The 20,649-nt window shown below is 39.3% G+C and overlaps 2 protein-coding genes across 4 annotated transcripts in view; one reads left to right on the top strand and one right to left on the bottom strand.

Moving 5' to 3' along the window:
• Nucleotides 1–20,649, bottom strand: part of ARFGEF3 (ARFGEF family member 3) — a 151,562-nt gene that overhangs the window by 81,194 nt on the left and 49,719 nt on the right. For 2 of the 3 annotated variants that reach the window (XM_019732728.2, XM_019732729.2), the window contains exon 5: nucleotides 10,775–10,843. In XM_019732728.2, coding sequence (XP_019588287.2) covers nucleotides 10,775–10,843 — 69 coding nt within the window. Of the gene's footprint in view, nucleotides 1–2,562; nucleotides 2,695–10,774; nucleotides 10,844–20,649 lie in introns of all 3 variants that reach the window. The other variant, XM_074333628.1, reaches the window with a different exon arrangement.
• Nucleotides 14,629–20,449, top strand: PBOV1 (prostate and breast cancer overexpressed 1). Its single transcript, XM_019732703.2, is given in 3 exon segments — nucleotides 14,629–14,757; nucleotides 19,949–20,300; nucleotides 20,303–20,449. Coding segments are annotated over 3 exon segments (588 nt in total). The 3' UTR covers nucleotides 20,410–20,449.

The raw sequence follows: 20,649 nt of genomic DNA, 5'->3' as shown, positions 1-20,649 counted from the left end.
AAACTGTGAATTAACTGTAAAATCCTGGTAGGAAGTCACAGGTTTGGGCTTCCCTGGGTGACTATTGTCACTGACCGCGTCCTTGGAGAGAACGCTGCAAGCTGTGCTCATGGAATTGCAGAAATACTGGTTCCCATACACAGTTGACCCTTGAACAACATGGGCTTGAACAGCCTGGGTCCACTTAAATGTGGATTTTTTTTAAACTTCCGGTATTGATAAATACAGTACAGTACTATGAATGTATTTTCTCTCGTCTGATATTTCTTAATAATATATTATTTTCTCTACTTTATTGTAAGAATACAGTCTATAATAATACACAAAATATGTGTTAATTCACTGTTTATGTGATTGGTAAGGCTTCCAGTCAACAGTAGGCTATTAGTAGTTAAGTTTGGGGGCAGTCAAAGTTACACGTGGATTTTCAGTTGTGTGAGTGGGCAGTGCCCCTAATTCCCATATGGTTCAAGGGTCAACTGTAGTTGAAACATGGAGCTCCTAAGCCAAGGTGACTGCACCCACCTCTGAGGTGGCTCTCATCTTGCTCCCAAGCGGACATCTGAGAGCCAGAGACTAGCCTTTAGATTGCTGTGAGGACGCCTGTGAAAGACAAATGCCTGCCATTGTCCTGCGTCTGTCCCCTGTTCCATATCCTGCTAAGGGAGTATAATGTCAGTTATGGCCTACTTCGGTTTTATGAGTCTGAATGTCCAGTTGAACCCCAGAAAGCTCTTCTGGCTGCAGCATAGAGAGATTCCAATTTGAAAAAAATAAAATAAAATCCTACATTTGAAGATGGTGATGTTAAATGTCATGACTTTTCAGATTTTATTGCCTCTAATTCCTCCGGAAGATATAGGGATGGGCGTAACAATAAATTCATGCTTTAAATTTGCCCACTTTTTTTCTCTCCATAAAGTGTTTATTCTTTCCATTTTACCAAGCATATTTAGACCCACAAAAAGAAAAAGAAGGAATTTAATGTACCTCGATTATTTTTCTAGGAATATCTCCAAGATTATCTACAATGAAAATACTGGGTTTTCACCTAAAAGGCAAATTTAATTTTATGATTGATAACTGAGGTGGGAGAGAGATTAAACATTAACCTTTGTTGTTGCTACTGCTTAAGCTAGAGTTTTCTGCCAGGTCTCTCTATGGTAGGTAACCTTTTTGGTACAATTAACTAAGTAAAAGTAAATATTTTCTAACAGTTTAATATATCTCTTGTTGAATGCTTAATATTCCAAATGAGCACTTAACCCTCAAAAATGTATTTGGAAGTTGGCTTAGATTAATTCTTTTAAGTGAAAAAAATAAGAGCAAGTTGCAAAATATTTATTTTTCAAACTACCTTTTAGGGCATGTAAACCTTAAATTCAGTTTTGCAAATGATCATGGATTTGTAATGTACTTGAAGATACAATTTAAACATACTTAGAAAAAAAAGGAGTTTTCATCCTGAAAGACCTTTACTTTTGCATGTGATAAAATGGTTTAAAAGTCTTGAAAATATATCTAAATGAGTGAGGTGTTTCACTTTGAAGAAACCAAATTCTCTACAGTGTAATTAGGCACTCTAGTGCTGTCTATACCTCAGAACCTAAGTTTTCTTTAAATCTTACATTCTCCCAATAAATCTGTATAACAGCTGATCTCTCAGATCCCCAAGTTCAAATTTAACGAGGAATTTGAAGTGTTAGAAGCATTAAAGATGAAAGAGTAGCTCTTTTGAGAGCTGAACTACCCACGTTAACATAAACACAATTCTGTTGAATACTAAGAGCCATACCCACTATAAAACCTTCCTTAAAAAATTACATCAGTCACTGTAGACCCATGAAAGAGGGCACATATGAGGAACCAGATTTTAAGTAACACATATAGTGCTGTATACAGGCAACAGCTTCTCAAATACCAAATCTATCTGACATTTAATATCAGTACCACTTTTATTGTTTAGAGGCATAACGGTGGGAATGACTTATTGCAGGAGGCATTTTATAAAGGGACAAGGTAAGCATGTTTAGTCTTTTTCTTTTTTTTTTTAAAAAAAGGATTCATCTAAGAAGCTCATTCTACCAAAGTTGGGAGTATAAATACTGCATGTAACAAAAGGGTATCTTTTTAAATATAAAAAAGAGGATGAATCTGACAATACTGCTATCTTTAGTTACCCAGAAAGAAAAGCTTTTCAGTTATCTTCACATCTTCTAAAAAAATAATAATAAATTGGTAAAATGGTATGGTTCACAGAATGAGTGTTTCCATGATAAATCTGTCCACTGTATTAAAGGCCAATGATTTTTCACTTTGTGAATGTTTTTCCTTTTCTACTTTGGGGCAGTGCTAAAATGAGCACATTGAATTGAGAAGCTAACAGACTACCATGTCCAAATGCAGGCTGAGTTTCTGGGAAAGAGCGCCTCAGTTTCTTCTTTTGGTATCTCCAGTGTCACTTCTACCTCCCATGCCCTTTGCTTTCGTAGTGTAGAATTGATACTTGAAAAGCCTCAGTCCTGCACCTCTGACAGAGGCTCAAAGGACCAAATCAAATACCTTGTGAAAAGCCACAGGTCCCTGATCGCCAGGGAACACACGAAGACACAGGGCAGTGAGGAGTTTCGTAATGGACATTTTGATCATTTCATGCATTTGTGGACATCCAGCTTTACGGCATGCTAAACACAACTGAGAGCAAAAACAGGAATTGTTAGTGAAGCGAAACACACTCCAACAGCAGAAGGAAAAAGAACAAAATAAAACAAAACAAAAATACAAGTCTGCAAGCCATACGTAGCAATAAAAGTTTTATATCATCGAGTTAGTAGACTGATAAATAACAGTACTAGGTTAAACCCAGGGTGGAATCATTATTATTAAATATGAAATAGTATACTGGAATGTAGCAGCTATTCAATATTGACCAAAGTGATAAATTTTAGAGAAGCTTCCACAAGAGAAATTTGCTTAGCTTTGCAAAGTGTGTATGACCTTCACTTTGTTGAACAGTGCACTTACCTTCTCTTTCCTATCTGAATGGGGTTAGTGGCACAGCTTTGTCAAAACAGTGCATGCTACTGAGTAATAAGTTCCATAAAGAGAAGAGCAAGCATGTTTCCAATTGGGAAATTTTTATGGCAATAAAAAATAGAAAGGATCAGAGATTAAGCTATAAGAAAGCAGAACTATCTTCTATATAGGGAAGACTAGATACACGAATGCTTGCTGATCACATTAGAAACAAAGAAAATTCTGCTTAACACTACAAGTCTAAACTCTATGTTGAAGCATGATGACAGCTCAGTGGCCAGGCTGCTTCCAGGTGAACAGCAGTAACTGGTGAGTGTGTGACAGGAGACACCTCATCAAATGGGTGCTATTTATGCAAACATGCATGCGTGTGCACACACACACACACACACACACACACACAGGGTGAACTGAAGTTGTTTTATTATTCCTTCGATATACATGTATAAGGAAGTCTGATCACCATGGCTGGGTCGAGAAATGTGCTGGTTTTCCTTTTGGATCTCAACTGAAAAGGAAATTCTTGAAGTGCCAATACATAGACAACTCTGATTGTCCTTTCCCTCTTCCTCCTCCACATTCTTCTTGGCTTAGCTGACATATTAAAATGGATTAAGATACCTCAACCCATCAATTCCTGCACCTTCTCAGGCACAGTCTTCTGCTTGGTCTATACAGGGCCTACTAAACTCCAGCCTCAGCCCTCTGACTCAGCCCAAAAGGAAGTAGAGAGGATCTCTATATCGGTCTATGTGTCTTCTAATTCCAAATCAATTTTGCAAGAGCCATACAAGTCAGAGGTTAAAGGTAGTGTGACAATTCCTTGCAAAAGGACTAGTTTGCTCAAAGCCCATCTGGTAATAGGTAGCCAAAGGAAAGACACCTCAAAGAAGTCAAACAAGAGACCGTAAAAAGACTGGCTCACAAAGGAGAAATGAAAGGGTTTCTAGAAGGAAACGTGGAGCTAAACTAAACTCTAGATCCAGTAATGGTAGCATAATGCTCAGAAAAGATAAACTGAGTATCAGTATGTAAAGATACCCAAGAAAGTGGTATATGCCTAATGGTCACCTGAACTTATGGTCACAAAAAAAGTGAAATTCATCTATACTTCTGCTTCACATGTAGAAACACCACACAGCCACTAAACACCTCGCTAAAGGTCCAAAGTGGATAAGACTCCTACAATTTTTAGTGGGTTGCCAATATTATATCATTGCAAGATTCTGCTGACATTTTCTAAGACGGAGATTGCCAGGAAGCAATATAGCATAGTGGTCAACAGCACATATTTGAAATAGCAAAAGTCTGGATTTGAACGTCTAGCTATAGTAACTTGGTTAAATTAACCTCCCTTTCCTTGGGATTCTTTATCTACTTTGGTTGTGAAAAAGATTAAAAGAGAGTGTGTGTAAAATGCTATTTATTGACCTGCCTTAGGGATTCAAACACTAATAGCTACCATTATTAACCAGTGTTTTGGAAATTGAGGAATGAATTGATAGATGAAGTGAATAGAGGGAGGTCCCGAAAGTAAGAATCTTAAAGAATAAAACAATGGTCTTTGAGACAGACTTTGCTTCAACCTGACAGCATACTAAAGGACCAAAGACTAGAAGTTTCCCATGACTCAGTAAGATCAAACCACAAAATACACATTTCCGAACTGGGCTTTCTCACTTTAAGAAAATTTTATAAAGGAGCCTTCAGCAGGCATGAGAATATGCCCCAAGTCTTTTCAATGGAACAATATAATTAACAATCTTCAAATTAATATTCATAGAGCTTCTGGCTATGGCACCACCTTTTCCTTAACCCCAAGACCTTGGCAATTTTTATTCCCACAGCTTTTCCTATATTAAGGTAACTAACCTTGGAAAACTCTACATATCTGCTAATCTGGACATCAAAGGAAGAGAAATCTTGGGCCCAGCTTTCAACCAATGAAAAGAAGAATTATGTATCCATATGGAGTTTCAGTAATGGTAATTCATAAGATTGAACAGAAAACACGTGTTGGATATTTCATGTCTAAATTTGATGATATTTTTTATTCTTCCTGTATCATGCATGGAAGACAGCTGTACTGAAAAGCTTTCATTATGGCAGTTTAATTAAGCAAGTTAAGTTAGATACACAAACAAAGGCTGCCCTCTTATTTGCATTTTAAATGCTTAATGATCCTTTTATAGTTTCAGCAGAAACTTGGGGGGAGGATAGCCTCATTTTTCATACTTAAGTACACATTCCATTTCCTGATCAACAGGTTTCAGGGTAAACACTATCCTTGAGTAACAGTCAACGTAGACCAGCGTATGGATGAAAGAAGAGAATGTCTGGATTCTTTCCCAGCATTTCCACAGCAGTTTTAGACAGTTTGTTTTAAGGTGTTCTTGTAAATTGTTTTCCTTGCTATATCAAAAGTGACAATAGGAGAAAAGGCCTTTTTTTCCCCTTTCAGTTAAAGACTTATCTTTATGAAAAGTTCAGATACAACCAAGAAAGCTTCCTGGAGCTAAGTGGTAGTTTTAGGCTGAAATGTCCTGCTTTAAAAATAGAGAGGCTGATTTTCAAAGGCTAAATTAGCAGGTGAAAAGCACTTGCGAGCCTGCAAAATCACTGGGTTTCAGTAACTACGGAATACCATTCTATTTTATGGTACTATAGCTCTCTTTTCTGGTTCATTATTTTTGGTGATGAAAAAGCATTTCTTAAGCGATGTCTATGGTGAAAACTGAAAGGCTATATAAGCTGTTTTGCAAATTTGAGGAAATATAAAACGAAGTCCTATAAAAAAGATGTTTATTCCTATCTCACGTGTCTGAAGTAAACAACGATTTCAGATGATTGTATTATTATCATTAGTTACCTACACATTATTCATTTAATAATCTAATAGTTATAACTACTGAACCATATGCTTACATTTATAAGTTGTTGCTATACTGTTCATATAAATAGATCTACTCTATGCTTGTCTTATGCTAGATTACATACATATGGATTGAGTGGGGGACACTTCCCCTCTTTTTTTTTTAAAGGCTTATACTGTCTTATTGGTGAAAACATATATACTCAGAAGGAACAGTGGGATAGATAGCTCTAGCAGATTTAACTGTTAAAGCAATGTTAAGAAATATGTTTGATATATGTCAAGAACTCACAAATGGGAAGGAGAAAATGTGGACATGATTTGGCAGGAGAAGATGTAAAACAAGGAGGATTAGAACAATCCAAAGCTCGTCCTTATTGGGGGGCGGGTCACCATGGGGAGAATGCTGCTGGCTAAGTGGGGCTCCATACTTCTTGGGGGTCATTCGACTAGCCATGGCAGAGAGGCAAGGCAGCTCTCACCTGGGTTTCAGGCCTATAAACCCAGTAGAACATTATCTTTAGATCTTATTTTAATGAGATTATACCACTATTCACTTATGGCAGTGCTTCTCAAACTTTAATATGGATATGAATTATACGGGGACCTTATTACAAGGCAGATTCTTACGTCTTGGTTGGCGCCTCACGTGCCGCCCATGCATCTGGGCTGGACCACACTTGAGGCTTTCGAGCGCAACAGCTCATTTCAATGCAGTTTTACAACAAAGCTTGGCCGGAGAGAACAGTAACTATCGGAGCAGTTATTCTCAAGTTGACTTCTACAGTAGAATCACTTGACGGCTTTTAGAATATTTCTATGCCCAGGTCCCTCCAAATCCAAAAAAGTCAGAATTTCTGGGGCCACCCTAGGCAGCTTATTTTTGTTAACACTTCCTAGGTGATTCTAATGTGCAGCCTTTGATGAGAACCAGTGACTTAAAAGTAAGGCCTCCAAAGCTTGGTGATTGTCAGTACCCTATGTATGAGAGAGTTCATTCTAGGAGGGTGAAGAGGAAACAGCTAAGTTTAATCAAGAAACTACTGAAGATAGTCGACTTTATATAGGAAGCTATGCAACCTTTTGTAAGCCTGACTCTTATTCTAATCTTTAATCATTGTTAGTAGGGAATTGATATACACTACTCTCTAAATAAAAAGATTTATTTTAAATATAAAAGACAAGATTAGTTTAACTTCAATGTTATGAATTCAGGGTATTCACACCTGAGCATGGTTTGGATGAGGGGAGGGGTTGCCCCTTTGAGGGTTACCACCGTTTACACAGGGGCAGCATAAGGGCCCCTGTAAGTGGACCTTCCACAAACAAGCTGATGACAGCACGTGCTACGCAGTGTAAAGACTGAAAGCTCAATCATACCGACCGGTCTAGCCTCCTGTTTCTACCACTTCCTAGCTGTGTCACTTGGAAAGGTGGTGAACTTCTCTCTATGTCACATTTCTTATCTGTAAAATATGGATAATAATATTGCCTGCTTCACAGTACTGTTATGTGGATTATATGATTTAATATAGGTAAAGTTTTTAGAACAGTGCCTGGCAGAGAGTAAGTATTAAATACATAGTAAGTATAGCTGTACAACATTGTCTTTGAGTGTATATACTTGTCTCTTTGCCACTACAAGTAACGCTGTAGGTTTTCAGGCCTCGTGCTCGCTTTTGCAGCACATATACTGAAATGTTTTCAGGCCTTTTCAGAATTACCAACTCTAAGAGGAAATGGCTGTAGGCAGCCCAGAACTATAGCTATGCCTGGTAGAACTATGCTGAGTTGCAACCATGCCTGATGAATGAAGGCCCACTGTACTTCTCAGCAAGAGGCGCACTCTCCAGGGTGTTTCTCTTGGTGGGTGTTTGATCAGTACAGCTGGATAGAGTGAACCCCCGGCCCTGGCACCTGTCATGCTCATGGATCACTCGGCCCCTCTCAGCAGACTGGCTTACAAACGTCCTTACCCACGGACTGGCCAGACAGAGGAGCTGGATTCTTATTTCTTGAAGCTGATGTCCCTGCCCTGTCCAGGCTATCACAGAGGGGCCATTGTGCACTGCCATTTATCAAAAGCACTTTGACATGGTGACTCTCATGGTTGTTACAAAGCAGTGTCCCTCCCCTTCCTATGCTGGGGACTCTTCCAGTGTGCCCGTCACCAGAGCAGAGGGGTGCATCTCACTGAGGGCCAGGATAACTGGCAACCTAAATCCTAAGTCCTGCCATGAACAGGGTGGAGGCTCTTCCAGGGGGTCTGCTGGGGAGGCAGGGCCTGGAAACATCTTCTGGAAGCCTGCACACTATCAAACACAGGATAAAAAGTTTATTTTTAAGATCTTTACCAAGTCCTTGTGCCTTCTGATGAATATCAAGTCTTTACCATGAACAATAAGTCAAAGCCAGCATTGGAAGTAACACGTTTTTCCACAATGGTCTGACCCCTGCTTAACTGCCTGCACAATGACATTCTGCTGGGAACTCTTTTCCAACTAGGGGATCTCAGAGGGTGGCAGGTGGGACAAGAAGGGGAGAGAGCTTGTTACACACTCTCAGGAAGCTGGCCCAATCGATGTCCCATCCTTCCAGGGTCCCGGCAAGATTAATATCATGTAGTGGCAATGGGGACACCATTGTCACTCTGCAGCTCCATAACAACAACCGTAGTTAACATTGGCCGAGTGTTTACTATGTGGCTGGACCTGCACAGAAAGCTTTTTACATGGATTCCACTTTTCTTGTCTAATCGGCACAACCGCACTATGAGATAGCATTGCTTTTCCAGAGAACAAGCATGAAGCCAGGGAGGTACCCAAGGCAACATGGCTGGAAGGTGGCAGAGGCAGATTTACATCTAAACAGTGGGACCCCAGAGCCCCTACTTTTACCACCAAGCCCGACGCCTTTATCTGTACATCAGTCTTGGGCTGAATTTTCTTCAAAAAAAACAAAAGCTTTGCTTTTCCTTTATAGGTTTGGCAGAGACCACTGTGTTTTGCTGTTTCATCCTATCTGGACAGGACTGCTGAGTCTTTACTCTGGCTTCCCAATACCCTCAGTTAACACCCCTGACTTTGGTGGTCCTTGGCAGTTTAGGAATTACACCTGAATCGTTCAGATTCAAAAACTGGTTCCCTGAGGATGATAAAAGCAACTTAGTCCTTCTCTGGAGGGGCAGCTTGGAATTCCTGGTGGCCTCCCCCCTCTCCTGAGGGTCCTGCAACAACCTGTGCCTCTCCCCCAACCCCCGCAAGCTCCACTGGCCAGGGGACCAGCTGGGCAGGGACACACTGCATCACCCTTCTCCTTCACATGGCGAAGGACTAACAGGCCTCTTACGTGCCAACCCTATTTCTTGCTCTGATCAGAAATTACATGTGTCGTTTTGAAAGCAATAGAGGTATCTAAAATAATCAAATGCTGAGAAACAGAGAGCAGAATGGTGGTTGCCAGGGGCTGGAAGGAGGGGGAAAGGGGTATATTCAATGGGTATAAAGTTTCAGTTATGCAAGATGAGTAAGTTCTAGAGATCACACTTAAAATCTAGTTAAGAAGGTAGATCTCATGTTAAGTGTTCTTACCACAATAAAAAAACTGAAAATAATAAGAACACTCATCTCTTAAAATTCAATTTAAAAATACTGATAGCTATGCTGTTTCTTTACATATACAGAGTAAAACATATGTGTTAAAGAAAAATGTTCTTTTAACCTATATAAATACAGATTTGAGAATTGATTTATATTGTAATGAGAGGTCAGCAAATTGCTCCTTTTTATTTTGATAGAAACATAAAATGTTCTGTGTGCTCAAAAATAATTTTCCCTTAATTTTCACCCTTTAATGGCACATACTACTATGAAAGCCTGTGTATTAGCCAATATAAATACCTAGGTGAGATGATGGATATGTTAATTAGCTTGATTGTGGTCATTATTTCACAATGTATACATATATCAAAACACTGAGTTGTACAGCTTAAATATAAGCAACATTTATTTGTCAATTGTACCTTGACAATGATGAGAAAAATGGGGGAAAAAATGCCCAAAGGGTTTAGCTTCTACATGGTATACTCAATAAATGGTAATCATTACTGTAAAAACAAATACCCATGAGCACTATTTGGCTTTCTTTTTCTCCATTATTTCAGAATTCAGAATATCATTGCCTCTTTAAGGTCTAAGCACGTACTCTTGTCAAAACATACCAATCCTGAAGATATTCTTTGCAAGAAATGGAAGAAAACTATTCTAAGCATATTGAAGTACAGCTTGGGAATGATAATATTTCCAAAAGCCAAAGGCATATGCCAGACAGTCAAGAAGCCAAGTGTCCTGTGGGACATATTCTTGGGGGGCGCTGGAAGGTACTTATTACTCTAGGCTGCAATAGAGAAGGAAAAGAGAAGGCTTTCCAATGATAGCCACAAAATGCATTCATCATGGTTTAGTACACGGAGATGGACTTAAATCAATAAACATCTCTCTAAATATCATACTTGCTTTCTTAAAAACCATTTTTTTAATTCAAATGCCTTTCAATTAATCTTAGGAAAAACAGACGAAGAAAGCAATACCTAAGTGTGGCAGAGTTGAGAGAACCAGTACTGTTATTTCCATGGTTAAAGCCTGAAGTTCAGCAAAGCAAAGCATGCAGAGCATCATGACTTAGGACAATGGACCCCAGAGCCAGCTTCCCACAGATCCAAGCCTTAGTGGAAACTCCCCACAGTCATGATCAGAGAAGGGCTCACCCCATTGCTGGGCTCAGCTCCACCCTAATATCGATCCCAGATGGGGAGAAGCAGCTGTGAGCAGGCAGCACAGGAGGGCTGGGGGAGCAGCAAGCACTCACCTCCGCAATCTTCAGCACTGCACTCCCATTCAGGTCAAATGTCGGGGAGTAGGTTATGCAGAGTAAAACCTTTACCATCCAGGAGGGGAAGGAGGAAGGAAGAGAGAAGGGGTTAAAAAATTAGACAGTAATTTTTGTTCCACATGCCCTTTGTGCAGTCCTGTTTATGACTCCTTTGTTCTCGGCTTCATCGAATGTATTTCTATCCCAGCCACTGCTCCCTAATTAGTGGCCATACATTGTCCAATAAAATGCAGATGAATACTTTAAAAAGTAAAGGCTGTTATCCATGCCCCCAAGGAAGGACAACTGCAAAACTCACCAGCAACAGCATTCCTCAAGAGCTCCAGGATGTCTGTCCAATAATAACAAAAACCACATGGCCAGGCTCAGTGCTATGCTCTGTACATGAATGATCTACATTGATATTTTTAGTAGGTGTCATTCTTATTGCCCTTATTTTACTGATAAGGAAACTGATGCTCAGAACAATTAAATAAGCTGCCCAAGGTCACTCAGACAACAAGTTGTGGGGCTGAGATTTGAACCCAAGAAATCGGACTCCATGCCCTGAACCGCTATGAAATACTGTTTCTACCTTTTCCTAGACTCAGGCATCACTGTACTTTTCTGTTTTGTCCCCTTTCTGAATCCACATGGGATTAGAAATTCTTTAATGTGCACTTTCCTCTTCCTTCCTGTAATTTTCCTCAGAATGCTGCCTGGATGTACTTATTTATTAGTCCCAGGTTCCCCTTATTCTCCAAGATATATAGACAGTGAGCCCATGACATTTGCAAGATCTTTAACTACCATTAAAAATTTCACTTTCTACTTATAGAGCTATAAAAGAGAACAGATCAATAAAAGCCCGTGGTGTTTTAAGAATTCCTTCTAATTTTGGAGATAAGATGCCAGACTCTCCCCTGTCCATTTGGCTTCTGACGCTGTGACTTTGCTCGATGGTAGGCTGAGACATAAAAGGGCTGAGTCTGCTCATTTACCCCAAACCCAACAACCATGTCCTGCTTGCAGCTTGGCCTGTCAGCATCTGAGGATGTTTCTTATCTGGTTCTACCCAATTCATGAAAGAGCATGAAAGCGTAGCAAATTTACCTAATACAGGATATACACCTAATCAGCACACCAAAAAGTGCAATTGTTTGATGGCACAAAGAGTATCTCCTAATCTCTCATCTTAGTCACTAGCCAGGCCAGTCCTAGGAACAGTCATTCCTTTGGAGAAAACAAGTATGTATGTAATTAGTGAAGGGAAAAGAGATTTTTGCCAATTTCATCAGAAGGTTAGATAAGTTAATTGTGGGTCTGCTCTTCAGTCCTTTGATCCTTAAGGTGCCTGATATCCAACAGTCAACTCCTGATAAAAATTGTCTCAATGTCATGCTGGCTAGAAGAGAGGGGTTATGGGAGCAACTGCCCTATGGCCTCATGGGCAATGGCTTCCTTTTGTTCAATGACTCTCTTTTCAGGATCGAGGTCTTGTACGCAAGAAGGGATGAAAGCTGAGGATAGCAATGTCACAAGGACCTATTCGGCCTGGGGAGAGGTCACATCTTCTAATACCTCTGTACTTGGTGGTACCTTTGCCTGAAACCCTCCTTCCTTGGCTCCTCCTCTTCTTGCTTCTCATGTTAGTCATTTGGTTGGCTTCTTCCAGGTCTCAACTCCAATGCCACCTCCTCAGAGAGGCTGCCGCCTTCCCTGATCACCCTCTCTAAAATGGCCTCTATCACATCTCCTTGTTTCATGTATTTCACAGCATATACCAGTCTCGTAAACTGGTTATTTACTTATTTATAATCTTCCCATTAGAGTATAACATCCACTGAGCATCTGAAAGGCCCTCGACGCTTTTTCATATGATGCTTTCTTGCTTTGACTTTTTTCTACCTTGCCCAGCTTCTCTTTCTTGCGTTTTTGTTTTTCCCCACCATGCTTCATGGCAGGCAGGTGGGAGGGTATGAAACAATGGCTGGCGGTGGTGGTGGTCTGTGGAGGTGGAGCGGTGAGTTGGTCCATCTGGGCTCTTAGATTTTAAGTATCCACAATAAAGACTGGCAACTGGCAATTATTTACAATATGAAAATAATGATGGCAAATATTTGTCTGAACTGGAGAATTAATAACATTGCTTATAGGAATACTGATTGATTTTCTGCCTTCCACTTGCATTCATACAAAGTGCAAAAGAGTAGGTTTGGAAAGAAGTTTTCAAAAACCCAACCTAGTCTTCTGGGAGCAACAGTTGCTTTTTGGCAGCAGTGGCTGAAAGAAGTGAGAACAGTGCCTATGGTGAAATCTTTGTGAAGGATGTTGAGTTGATGATATTTCGTAAGCAAGATTCTCAGGGAAAGGGGAACAGGAGAGGCTCAACTCCCGCTGCCATAGGGAAGCCAGCAAATGTACAGGGAGGCCTTGCAGCAAGGGCCTGCAGGAAACAGGATCCCTACAGCCAGCTAATGCTGATCGGGTTCAAAAGATCTTCTAAGAAAGACTCTCCACACCTAGTATCTGGCCACCAATATCCAAAGACTCACTGAGCTATATGGAAAAGCTAAGAACGAACAATAATGAAAGGAAAATGAAGCACATTAATGAAGCTAGGTGCTTAAGCTCACACCCAGTTTGCTGTGTTGGAAGCAAAGCAGGTTTTAATTACAAGGCTGACAGCCTGTGGGACCCCCAGGACTCACAAGATACATAAAGGGCACACAGTGTCTAGCAAGGATGATGTAGCAGATAGAAATGACTTATTAGAAATGATAAATGGAGAAACAGTTAACATGCCAAATGCCTAGCAAGCATTAATTCACTGCATTAAAACAGACTGGGAGTAGAAAACTTAGGGTGATGGCAAATTAATTTAAAGTGTCTGACTTCTATTGCATAATGAGGGGGCAAAATGTTTAAATTCACATTCTGAGCACGTTGGCCTCAAGGAAAACAGGAACACCTAAATATGGAGGGCAACTCCATTAAAAATACACTCCTGACAGGGTCATGAAAGCATACTGACTACATTATCACTAGACAGCAGGAACTTGAGTGACAGATAGGCAGCATCTTGCAATCTAGCTTGCTGGTACTGCCTCCGTAAATGAGCTGAGAGGTTAGAGAAAATAAGCACAAAATCTTCCATGAAAAGGGAAAACTCATTACAAAGGCTACAAAAACCGTAATTATTAAAAAAGTAGTTGACTAGCTACTATGTGCAAGAAGCAGTCTCTCAATTTAAACTGTGTATAGAAACCCTGAATAAAAAAATAAAAATAAAAAAAAAGACTGGAAAAGAGATGTGAAACTGATATTTTAAAAGAATTGGCACAAGTGATAGGTTTCTGGCAATTCAGCTATGCCAAAGAGAAGCCATAAAGTGTTTCATTTAAGTGAAAAAGTATGTAGGTTGATAGGAAAACAGACCGTAATACATACAGGGTTTGGTACTCTCCGAGGTTTCAGGCATCCACCAGGGGTCTTGGAACATATTCCCCATGTATAAGAAGGGGGCACTACTGTGTATAATAACTTTAAAGACATCAAACTTTGGAGAAGAGAGACTTCCCAGATGAAATGTCATTTGAGCAAAGCACTGATACAGGAGAGAAATATGTACCAACAAATGAAATGTCATGAGTGAAGGTATGGCAGTGTGAAAGTACAGGCTAGAAATGATACTAAATAGCAGGATGGAACCTTACTGCTCCAACTTAAATGCCCTACGCTAAGTGTTTTGCACATATTGTTTTAGGGCTGGTCAGGCCAATAAATCACAGCGAAAACTAGATGTAGTAAGGAAATTGGAAGTCAGAGTAGAAAAGCAGACACTTAGTAAGATGTCGCAGAAGTTAAAGACCAATTCCAGTCATTCCAGCGGCAATGAATTGACGGGTCCATTTGGCAAAGGCACACAAGGGATTCCCAAAGTAGAAGGCAATGGTCACCTGTATGTATTTGAAACCAGGGTATCATCCTACCACTGTTCTCCCCACGGAGACCCTAACGTGCTAGTCCATCGGGCTGAAATCTCTCTAATCTCCCCCATTCCCATCTGTTTCATAGAGCTTTATATTAGATATTAATAAAGTAACATGTTTTGGATAACAATGATATATCTCATTTAAAATGCATAATGCAGATATTACTGCTATAAATGTGACAGTCACAGAATGGGCAGAAAATGCAAAAGGCTTATTCTACAGCATTTATTTGGAACTGTTTAGACATACTACTTAAATCTGTGTGCTCTCTCCACGCCCATTGGATTTATAATCTTCTTAGTACTAAGGTCTGACTTTCTGATACCCGCCATGTTGACAGCAGCTTGCTGGGCCCTGGGAGCGTGGCTGAGTCCTGGCCCAAGTTCAGTTCCTCCGACACCCTGTCCACATGAATGATCAATCTCACAGAGTGTCAGCGGGACTGTATACCTATGTGCCTCGTCATTATTGTAACACGTGTAGATAATGTAGTAAGACAGCCCAGTTGTAAGGAAGAAAATTGTCCTGGAAATCTGAACATCAGATCCAGGTGGTGTGATTGGCTAAAGGCAGTTATGGTAACCACCTAAGGCAATAATACTGGGATTTCAGATGGCCTGATTAAGGCAATCAAAATTTAGCAACCCTCCTTTCAGGATGTTCAGCCATCTGGCCGGCTCTCACTCTAGACAGGGAGAAAACCAGCTCTGCTAACCAGAGGGTGTCTCCCATAAGACTTATGGAACATTCTCCCCACGTGGCATCTCCTGCTAGGCTCTGCTGAGAACACAGTAGATGGTAACTTGCCTAGGATTTGTAATTCAAAGATCTCATTTCTGCCAAGTCTCCAAATAAGTCCTCAGCAGGACCATTTCCAGAGAGTCTAGAAGTGATTCTTGAACTACTGGATAGCAACTCCACGTCCACTTTACATCTGTCTGTGTTCTGTATTACTCAGGTTCCCACTCATTTATTCAATAAAGATTTATTGAGGTGTTAGTTACAAAGGGGTCAGATCTAGTGCTGGGCACATGGTAGTGAACAAAAGAAGATACCTTGACCCCAGACCTTGCAGGACTAACATTGGGTTTTGAAGACAGTCACAAAATAAGGGATTACAATACTTATCGTGATTATTATGACTGGGAAAATACACTGTACTCTGGGAAAGCTTATCAGGGTCACACTGCACTAGTCATAATGTGTTAAATTCAGGGAACTCTGATTTTAATACGTTGTAACACCTATAATTAATAAACTCAGGGAAGAAGGCAAGGGTTCTATTAAGAAGCTTGCTGATTTGAGGGAGTCAACCTTCCATAAGGCACATCAAGGACATGGGGGCCTATTGAATGAACAAGGAATTCTTCGTTTCCTCTTTCTTAAACTATTAAAATTGACTTATATGTGAGTGCTTCTTAAAGTGATTACAGTTTCATTTTTCTGAATACCAGACACCATTTATAAGTCAAACCAAACAAAATAATCTACAAGAGCCCAAAAAAGTATCTGAAAATTTGAGTATAGCCCACAGAAGGCCTTGTCTTTCCTGGTGCATGGTAATGAGCAGACTCTCTTGAAATCCTTAATGCCAGGCATATTTCAAATCCCAGCTCCAGTTCTGGCTGAAAATTTAGCTTTGTTACTTAATGCATGTTTCCTTCTGGCATCTCATGCATATTGGCTGGAAACTTCATAGAATTAAAATTGCATAATTCCTTCTCTTTAAAAACATTCCAGTTTTTTTTTTTTTGTTTTTTTTTTTTAACTCTGTCAAATTCAGGAAAAAGAAAAAAAAAAACACAAGACAAAATTCAGTGACAAGCACTGAATACTAAGATACCACGTGTCTGTCTCTTGGGTGCAGGGCATTGCCCAACTTCTGCACGTGCCGCCTTATGGTGTGAACTGCTGAAAGTGTACCTTGGCCATGAAGTAGAAACAGGTTGTTGCCCACATGGTCCATGTACAAACAACAAATCAGGCTCAGTCTTCTGAAGACAGCAGAATGGATATTTTTAGAGTGTCCCAAAGTACACATATAGAATTTCAGAGGGCATTTTCTTGTCATCAATTTTTACAACGTGGATGCCCAAGCATTTCCACCAAAGATCCTCAACCTCAACACTACAGACATTTTGGGTCAAGTAATTCTTTATTTGGGGGGAGGGGGTGAAGGGTGAGATTGTTCTGTGCATTGTAGGATGTTTAGCAGCATTTCTGGCCTCTGGCAGTGGCACTTCCTCCACCAGTTGCGACAACCAAAAATGCCTTCAGATATTGCCAAATGTCCTCAGGGAGACAAAATGATCCCCAGTTGAGAACCAGTGTTTTAGGTCATTTATGCCCCACGTGCTTTGTAGATATAGCTGAGAACCTCTACAACATTACTCTGCTTCCAAAAAACTCAAAGTCAGAATCCAAAACTTCCGGAGGGCACCTGGGGTAAGCCACTGATCCTTCACCATGCTTCAGGGCTCTCGGATGGAAAGTTAACAACTGACAGTTAAGCTACAACCCCAATCTTTACTTGGATTCAAAGAAAATGTATCAAATTATTTTGTCACATGAAACTTCCACCACATCTGACTTAAATTGATTTATCTTAAGCTGCGGTGACAAGTAATTAGAGAAATCACTTCCTGGCTCAACTTGCCCAAATTCTGGCAAATGGCTATTCTAAGAGATATTTTTAGCCAATAGAGGATTTTGGTAGAGTTCCTAAGTAGCCAGTTTGGAAAACATTTCAAATTACTCATTGATTTACGGTCATATGTCAGCTTCTTTTCTGGCCTTTATCAGTTGCCACTAGTAATAAGTTTGATATTCATCAGATGTGCCCTTAGCACCTAATTCTAGGAAATACTGTACCAATGATATCTATAGAAAAGATATGTAAATTTTAAATTCTAATGAACTTGGCTATTCACCTGAGCAGATAAACCGTTCTTATTCTTATTTTTCCCTTGAAACTCTCTCCCTTGGCAAACTCTCATATTCTTACCTCTAACTACAGGCCTCACAAATCTGTTACTAGAGTCAAAATTTCTCCCACGTTTTATCCTTAATTTCAGTTTCTCAACAGCACAAATAAATATATGCAATTGCATGAAAATCACGTAAATCTGACTATCATAAGCAGCTAATGCTTCTTCCTGCTCTGAAAGTCTTAATTATGCAACCATTAAAAGTATACTTAAAGGGATAAGTATAGCTATGTGGGATATACTTATCATCTAAAGCGAAAAGCAAGAAGTAATATAAACACAGTGAATTGTAAATACATGAATAGATATGATTAGAAGTGAATATACAAAATATGATTAGAAATATACAAAAATCAGTCATGATGATGGGACTTATAATTAACTTTATCCTATTTTGGAAATCCTGTAATGTTATGCCATTTCTATTTCTTTAAATTATTCTTTTAAAATATTATAATTTTTCATATCTGACAATATGGACTCACACCATCTCTCTCCTAAGTTGGCCCCTTAAGACCCATGATTCAGTCAGAAACTCTGGCTCCACGTCCTGTAATCATGTTGGATTTTCCCTTTGCCACCTACTCACTACCTCCCTATGTCACTGCCACAAGCTGTTCCTGTTCTCTCTCTGTCCATAAGCTCAGTGCAGTCAGCTGCACTTTTCTGCACTCAGCTGCAGGGGATCCTTCCTAATGCCACCAACCTGACTTAAGTCCTTGGGCCTCTTGCTTAGACTCTCACAATAAGTCATTTCACCAGCGCCTCTGACTTGCTTCTGCTCATTTCCAGGCCATCCTGCAAAACTCTGCCCTCTTCCCCTCACCTTCAACATCTAATTCCCAGCGCTAGACATGTCACTTTCCTGCTTACTGTGACCAGGCCTCTAGAACTAGCTTCAAGCTCCCCTCCAAGTTCATCCTTCACTATCCCGCACTAATCCCAGTTTATATATCATGTTTTTCCATCGCCAGGACTTTCCTTCTCTACCAAGAATGACCTCCCTCCCAATATAATTATCTGAGTTCCACATGTTTCAAACTCCAACTCAAATAGTATCCCCTCCTTGAAATGCTGATCTGCCCAGCTGAATATGGTTTCTCTTTCTGAATTTTCCCATTAAACTCTTCTTCTGCTACTTTGAATTATAGCACATGTGTACATCTTTGAATCATGGAATTATCATACAACTACCTTGAAGTGTGGTAAATATGTATATCTTTATCTCTTTCCTATTAGATTATAAACCCTTGTCTTTGAATGTTTTGCTTTTAATCCTATAAAGTTTTAGATATTGTTGGTAATAAAATATATATTCACTGAATAAGCCAATGAAAATAAAGTCTCAAAGAAAACAAATTTAAAAGTTCAATGAATTATCTTTTCTAGCTTAATCTGTAACAAATTTATTTTCACCTAATCTCACAGCTGAATTTTTAAGAAACAAATTTCATCAATATGTCCCTGATAACACCTTTACTTCTTCCTTCTCTCTTTCCCTCTCAGACTCTCCCCAGAATTGCTGCTTCATCTTAGATAATAGTCTGTATTCATATACTATATACAAGGCTTTGATAATTTTATAATCAATGCTTATAGACATGACCAATCAAGGCCCCTTGAAATAAGAGTTTTTAAAGGGCAAAACCAATTGGTTCTCTCTATATTAAACATTTAATAATTATAAAACTCTTCTAGAATACCAAATCATATGAATTCTGCCTAGTAGAAAAGACACTTGTTGGCACAAATAGTGGGGGTGTTTTCTATAGACTGTGGAATCAGGGCTCATAATTAAGAGCCTACGTATGTCTGGGTAGATAAAATTATTTTAAGCTACAATTCAACAGTAGTAAATATGATGATGTCATTTTTTAGGAATCAGAAATATGCATAATGAAACATACATTCTTCTTTTACATAACTATAGAAGAAAATTACTCCATTATAAGTGGTATAGAGGGGGTTACCGAGGAAGAAAAAAGATGAAGAAACTCATAAAGCAATGGTATTTCTAATGTTCTGGTTCATAATTTGAGTGAGTTCAAAGGTATTCACTTTATTATTATGCTACACATCTTCTTTTCTAATAATTGTAATAAAAATGAAAGCTAATACAGACCCTGTTCCATGCATTATTGTAAACACTTCTTTTATATTAACTCATTTAAGACTCACTACAACTCTAGGAGGTAGGCATTATTGTTATTTACATTTTACATGTCAGAAAAATGGGGCACAGATAAGTAACTTTCCTAAGGTCACCAAGCATTCCAGCTCCAGAAGCTGTGTTCTTACCACTTTGTTACCAGATATTTTGAAAACAAGAAAAGGTAACGAGAAATTTAAAAATGGTAGAGTCCAATGATTATTTCATAGGACAGTTACAGCATACCATTCGCCCACTCTTGTAGACACACTTGTCCACTTAAAGGTTCCTCAAGGAATTCCTATCTACTATAAGACATTTCTATTCTCTCATTATGTTTCATTATTTTCTAAAAGCCATATTACCCACATTGATCTTGCAGTTAACTCAAACACAAGTTTGGAAAGTTTTCTTCTCTACCTATCTAAAACCACACATTCAAAGACCAGATCAATGCCTAGTTTTGCCACAAAGCCTTTCCAGAAAAATACAAAAGGTTGAAAAAGCAATTCTGCTACCAATAAGTGTGTAAGCCCAACCAAGTAACTGCACCATTCCAACTTTAATTTTCTTATAAAAAGAAAGATCTGATGATGTATGAGGTTATTTCAATTCTAAACTACAAATCTATGTTCGTTTTTTTTTCAATTTTTGAACTCACACAGATTTTTATCTATAATCATAACTTGAGTTTCTTTTGTTTGTCGTTTATCCTGGTGGGCCACTGAAAACTACCACATG

This window comes from Rhinolophus sinicus, linkage group LG05, assembly GCF_036562045.2.
Source record: "Rhinolophus sinicus isolate RSC01 linkage group LG05, ASM3656204v1, whole genome shotgun sequence".
Taxonomy (NCBI): Eukaryota; Metazoa; Chordata; class Mammalia; order Chiroptera; family Rhinolophidae; genus Rhinolophus; species Rhinolophus sinicus.
Note: the sequence above shows the minus strand (reverse complement) of the source record. Positions and strands in the feature narration are given on the sequence as shown.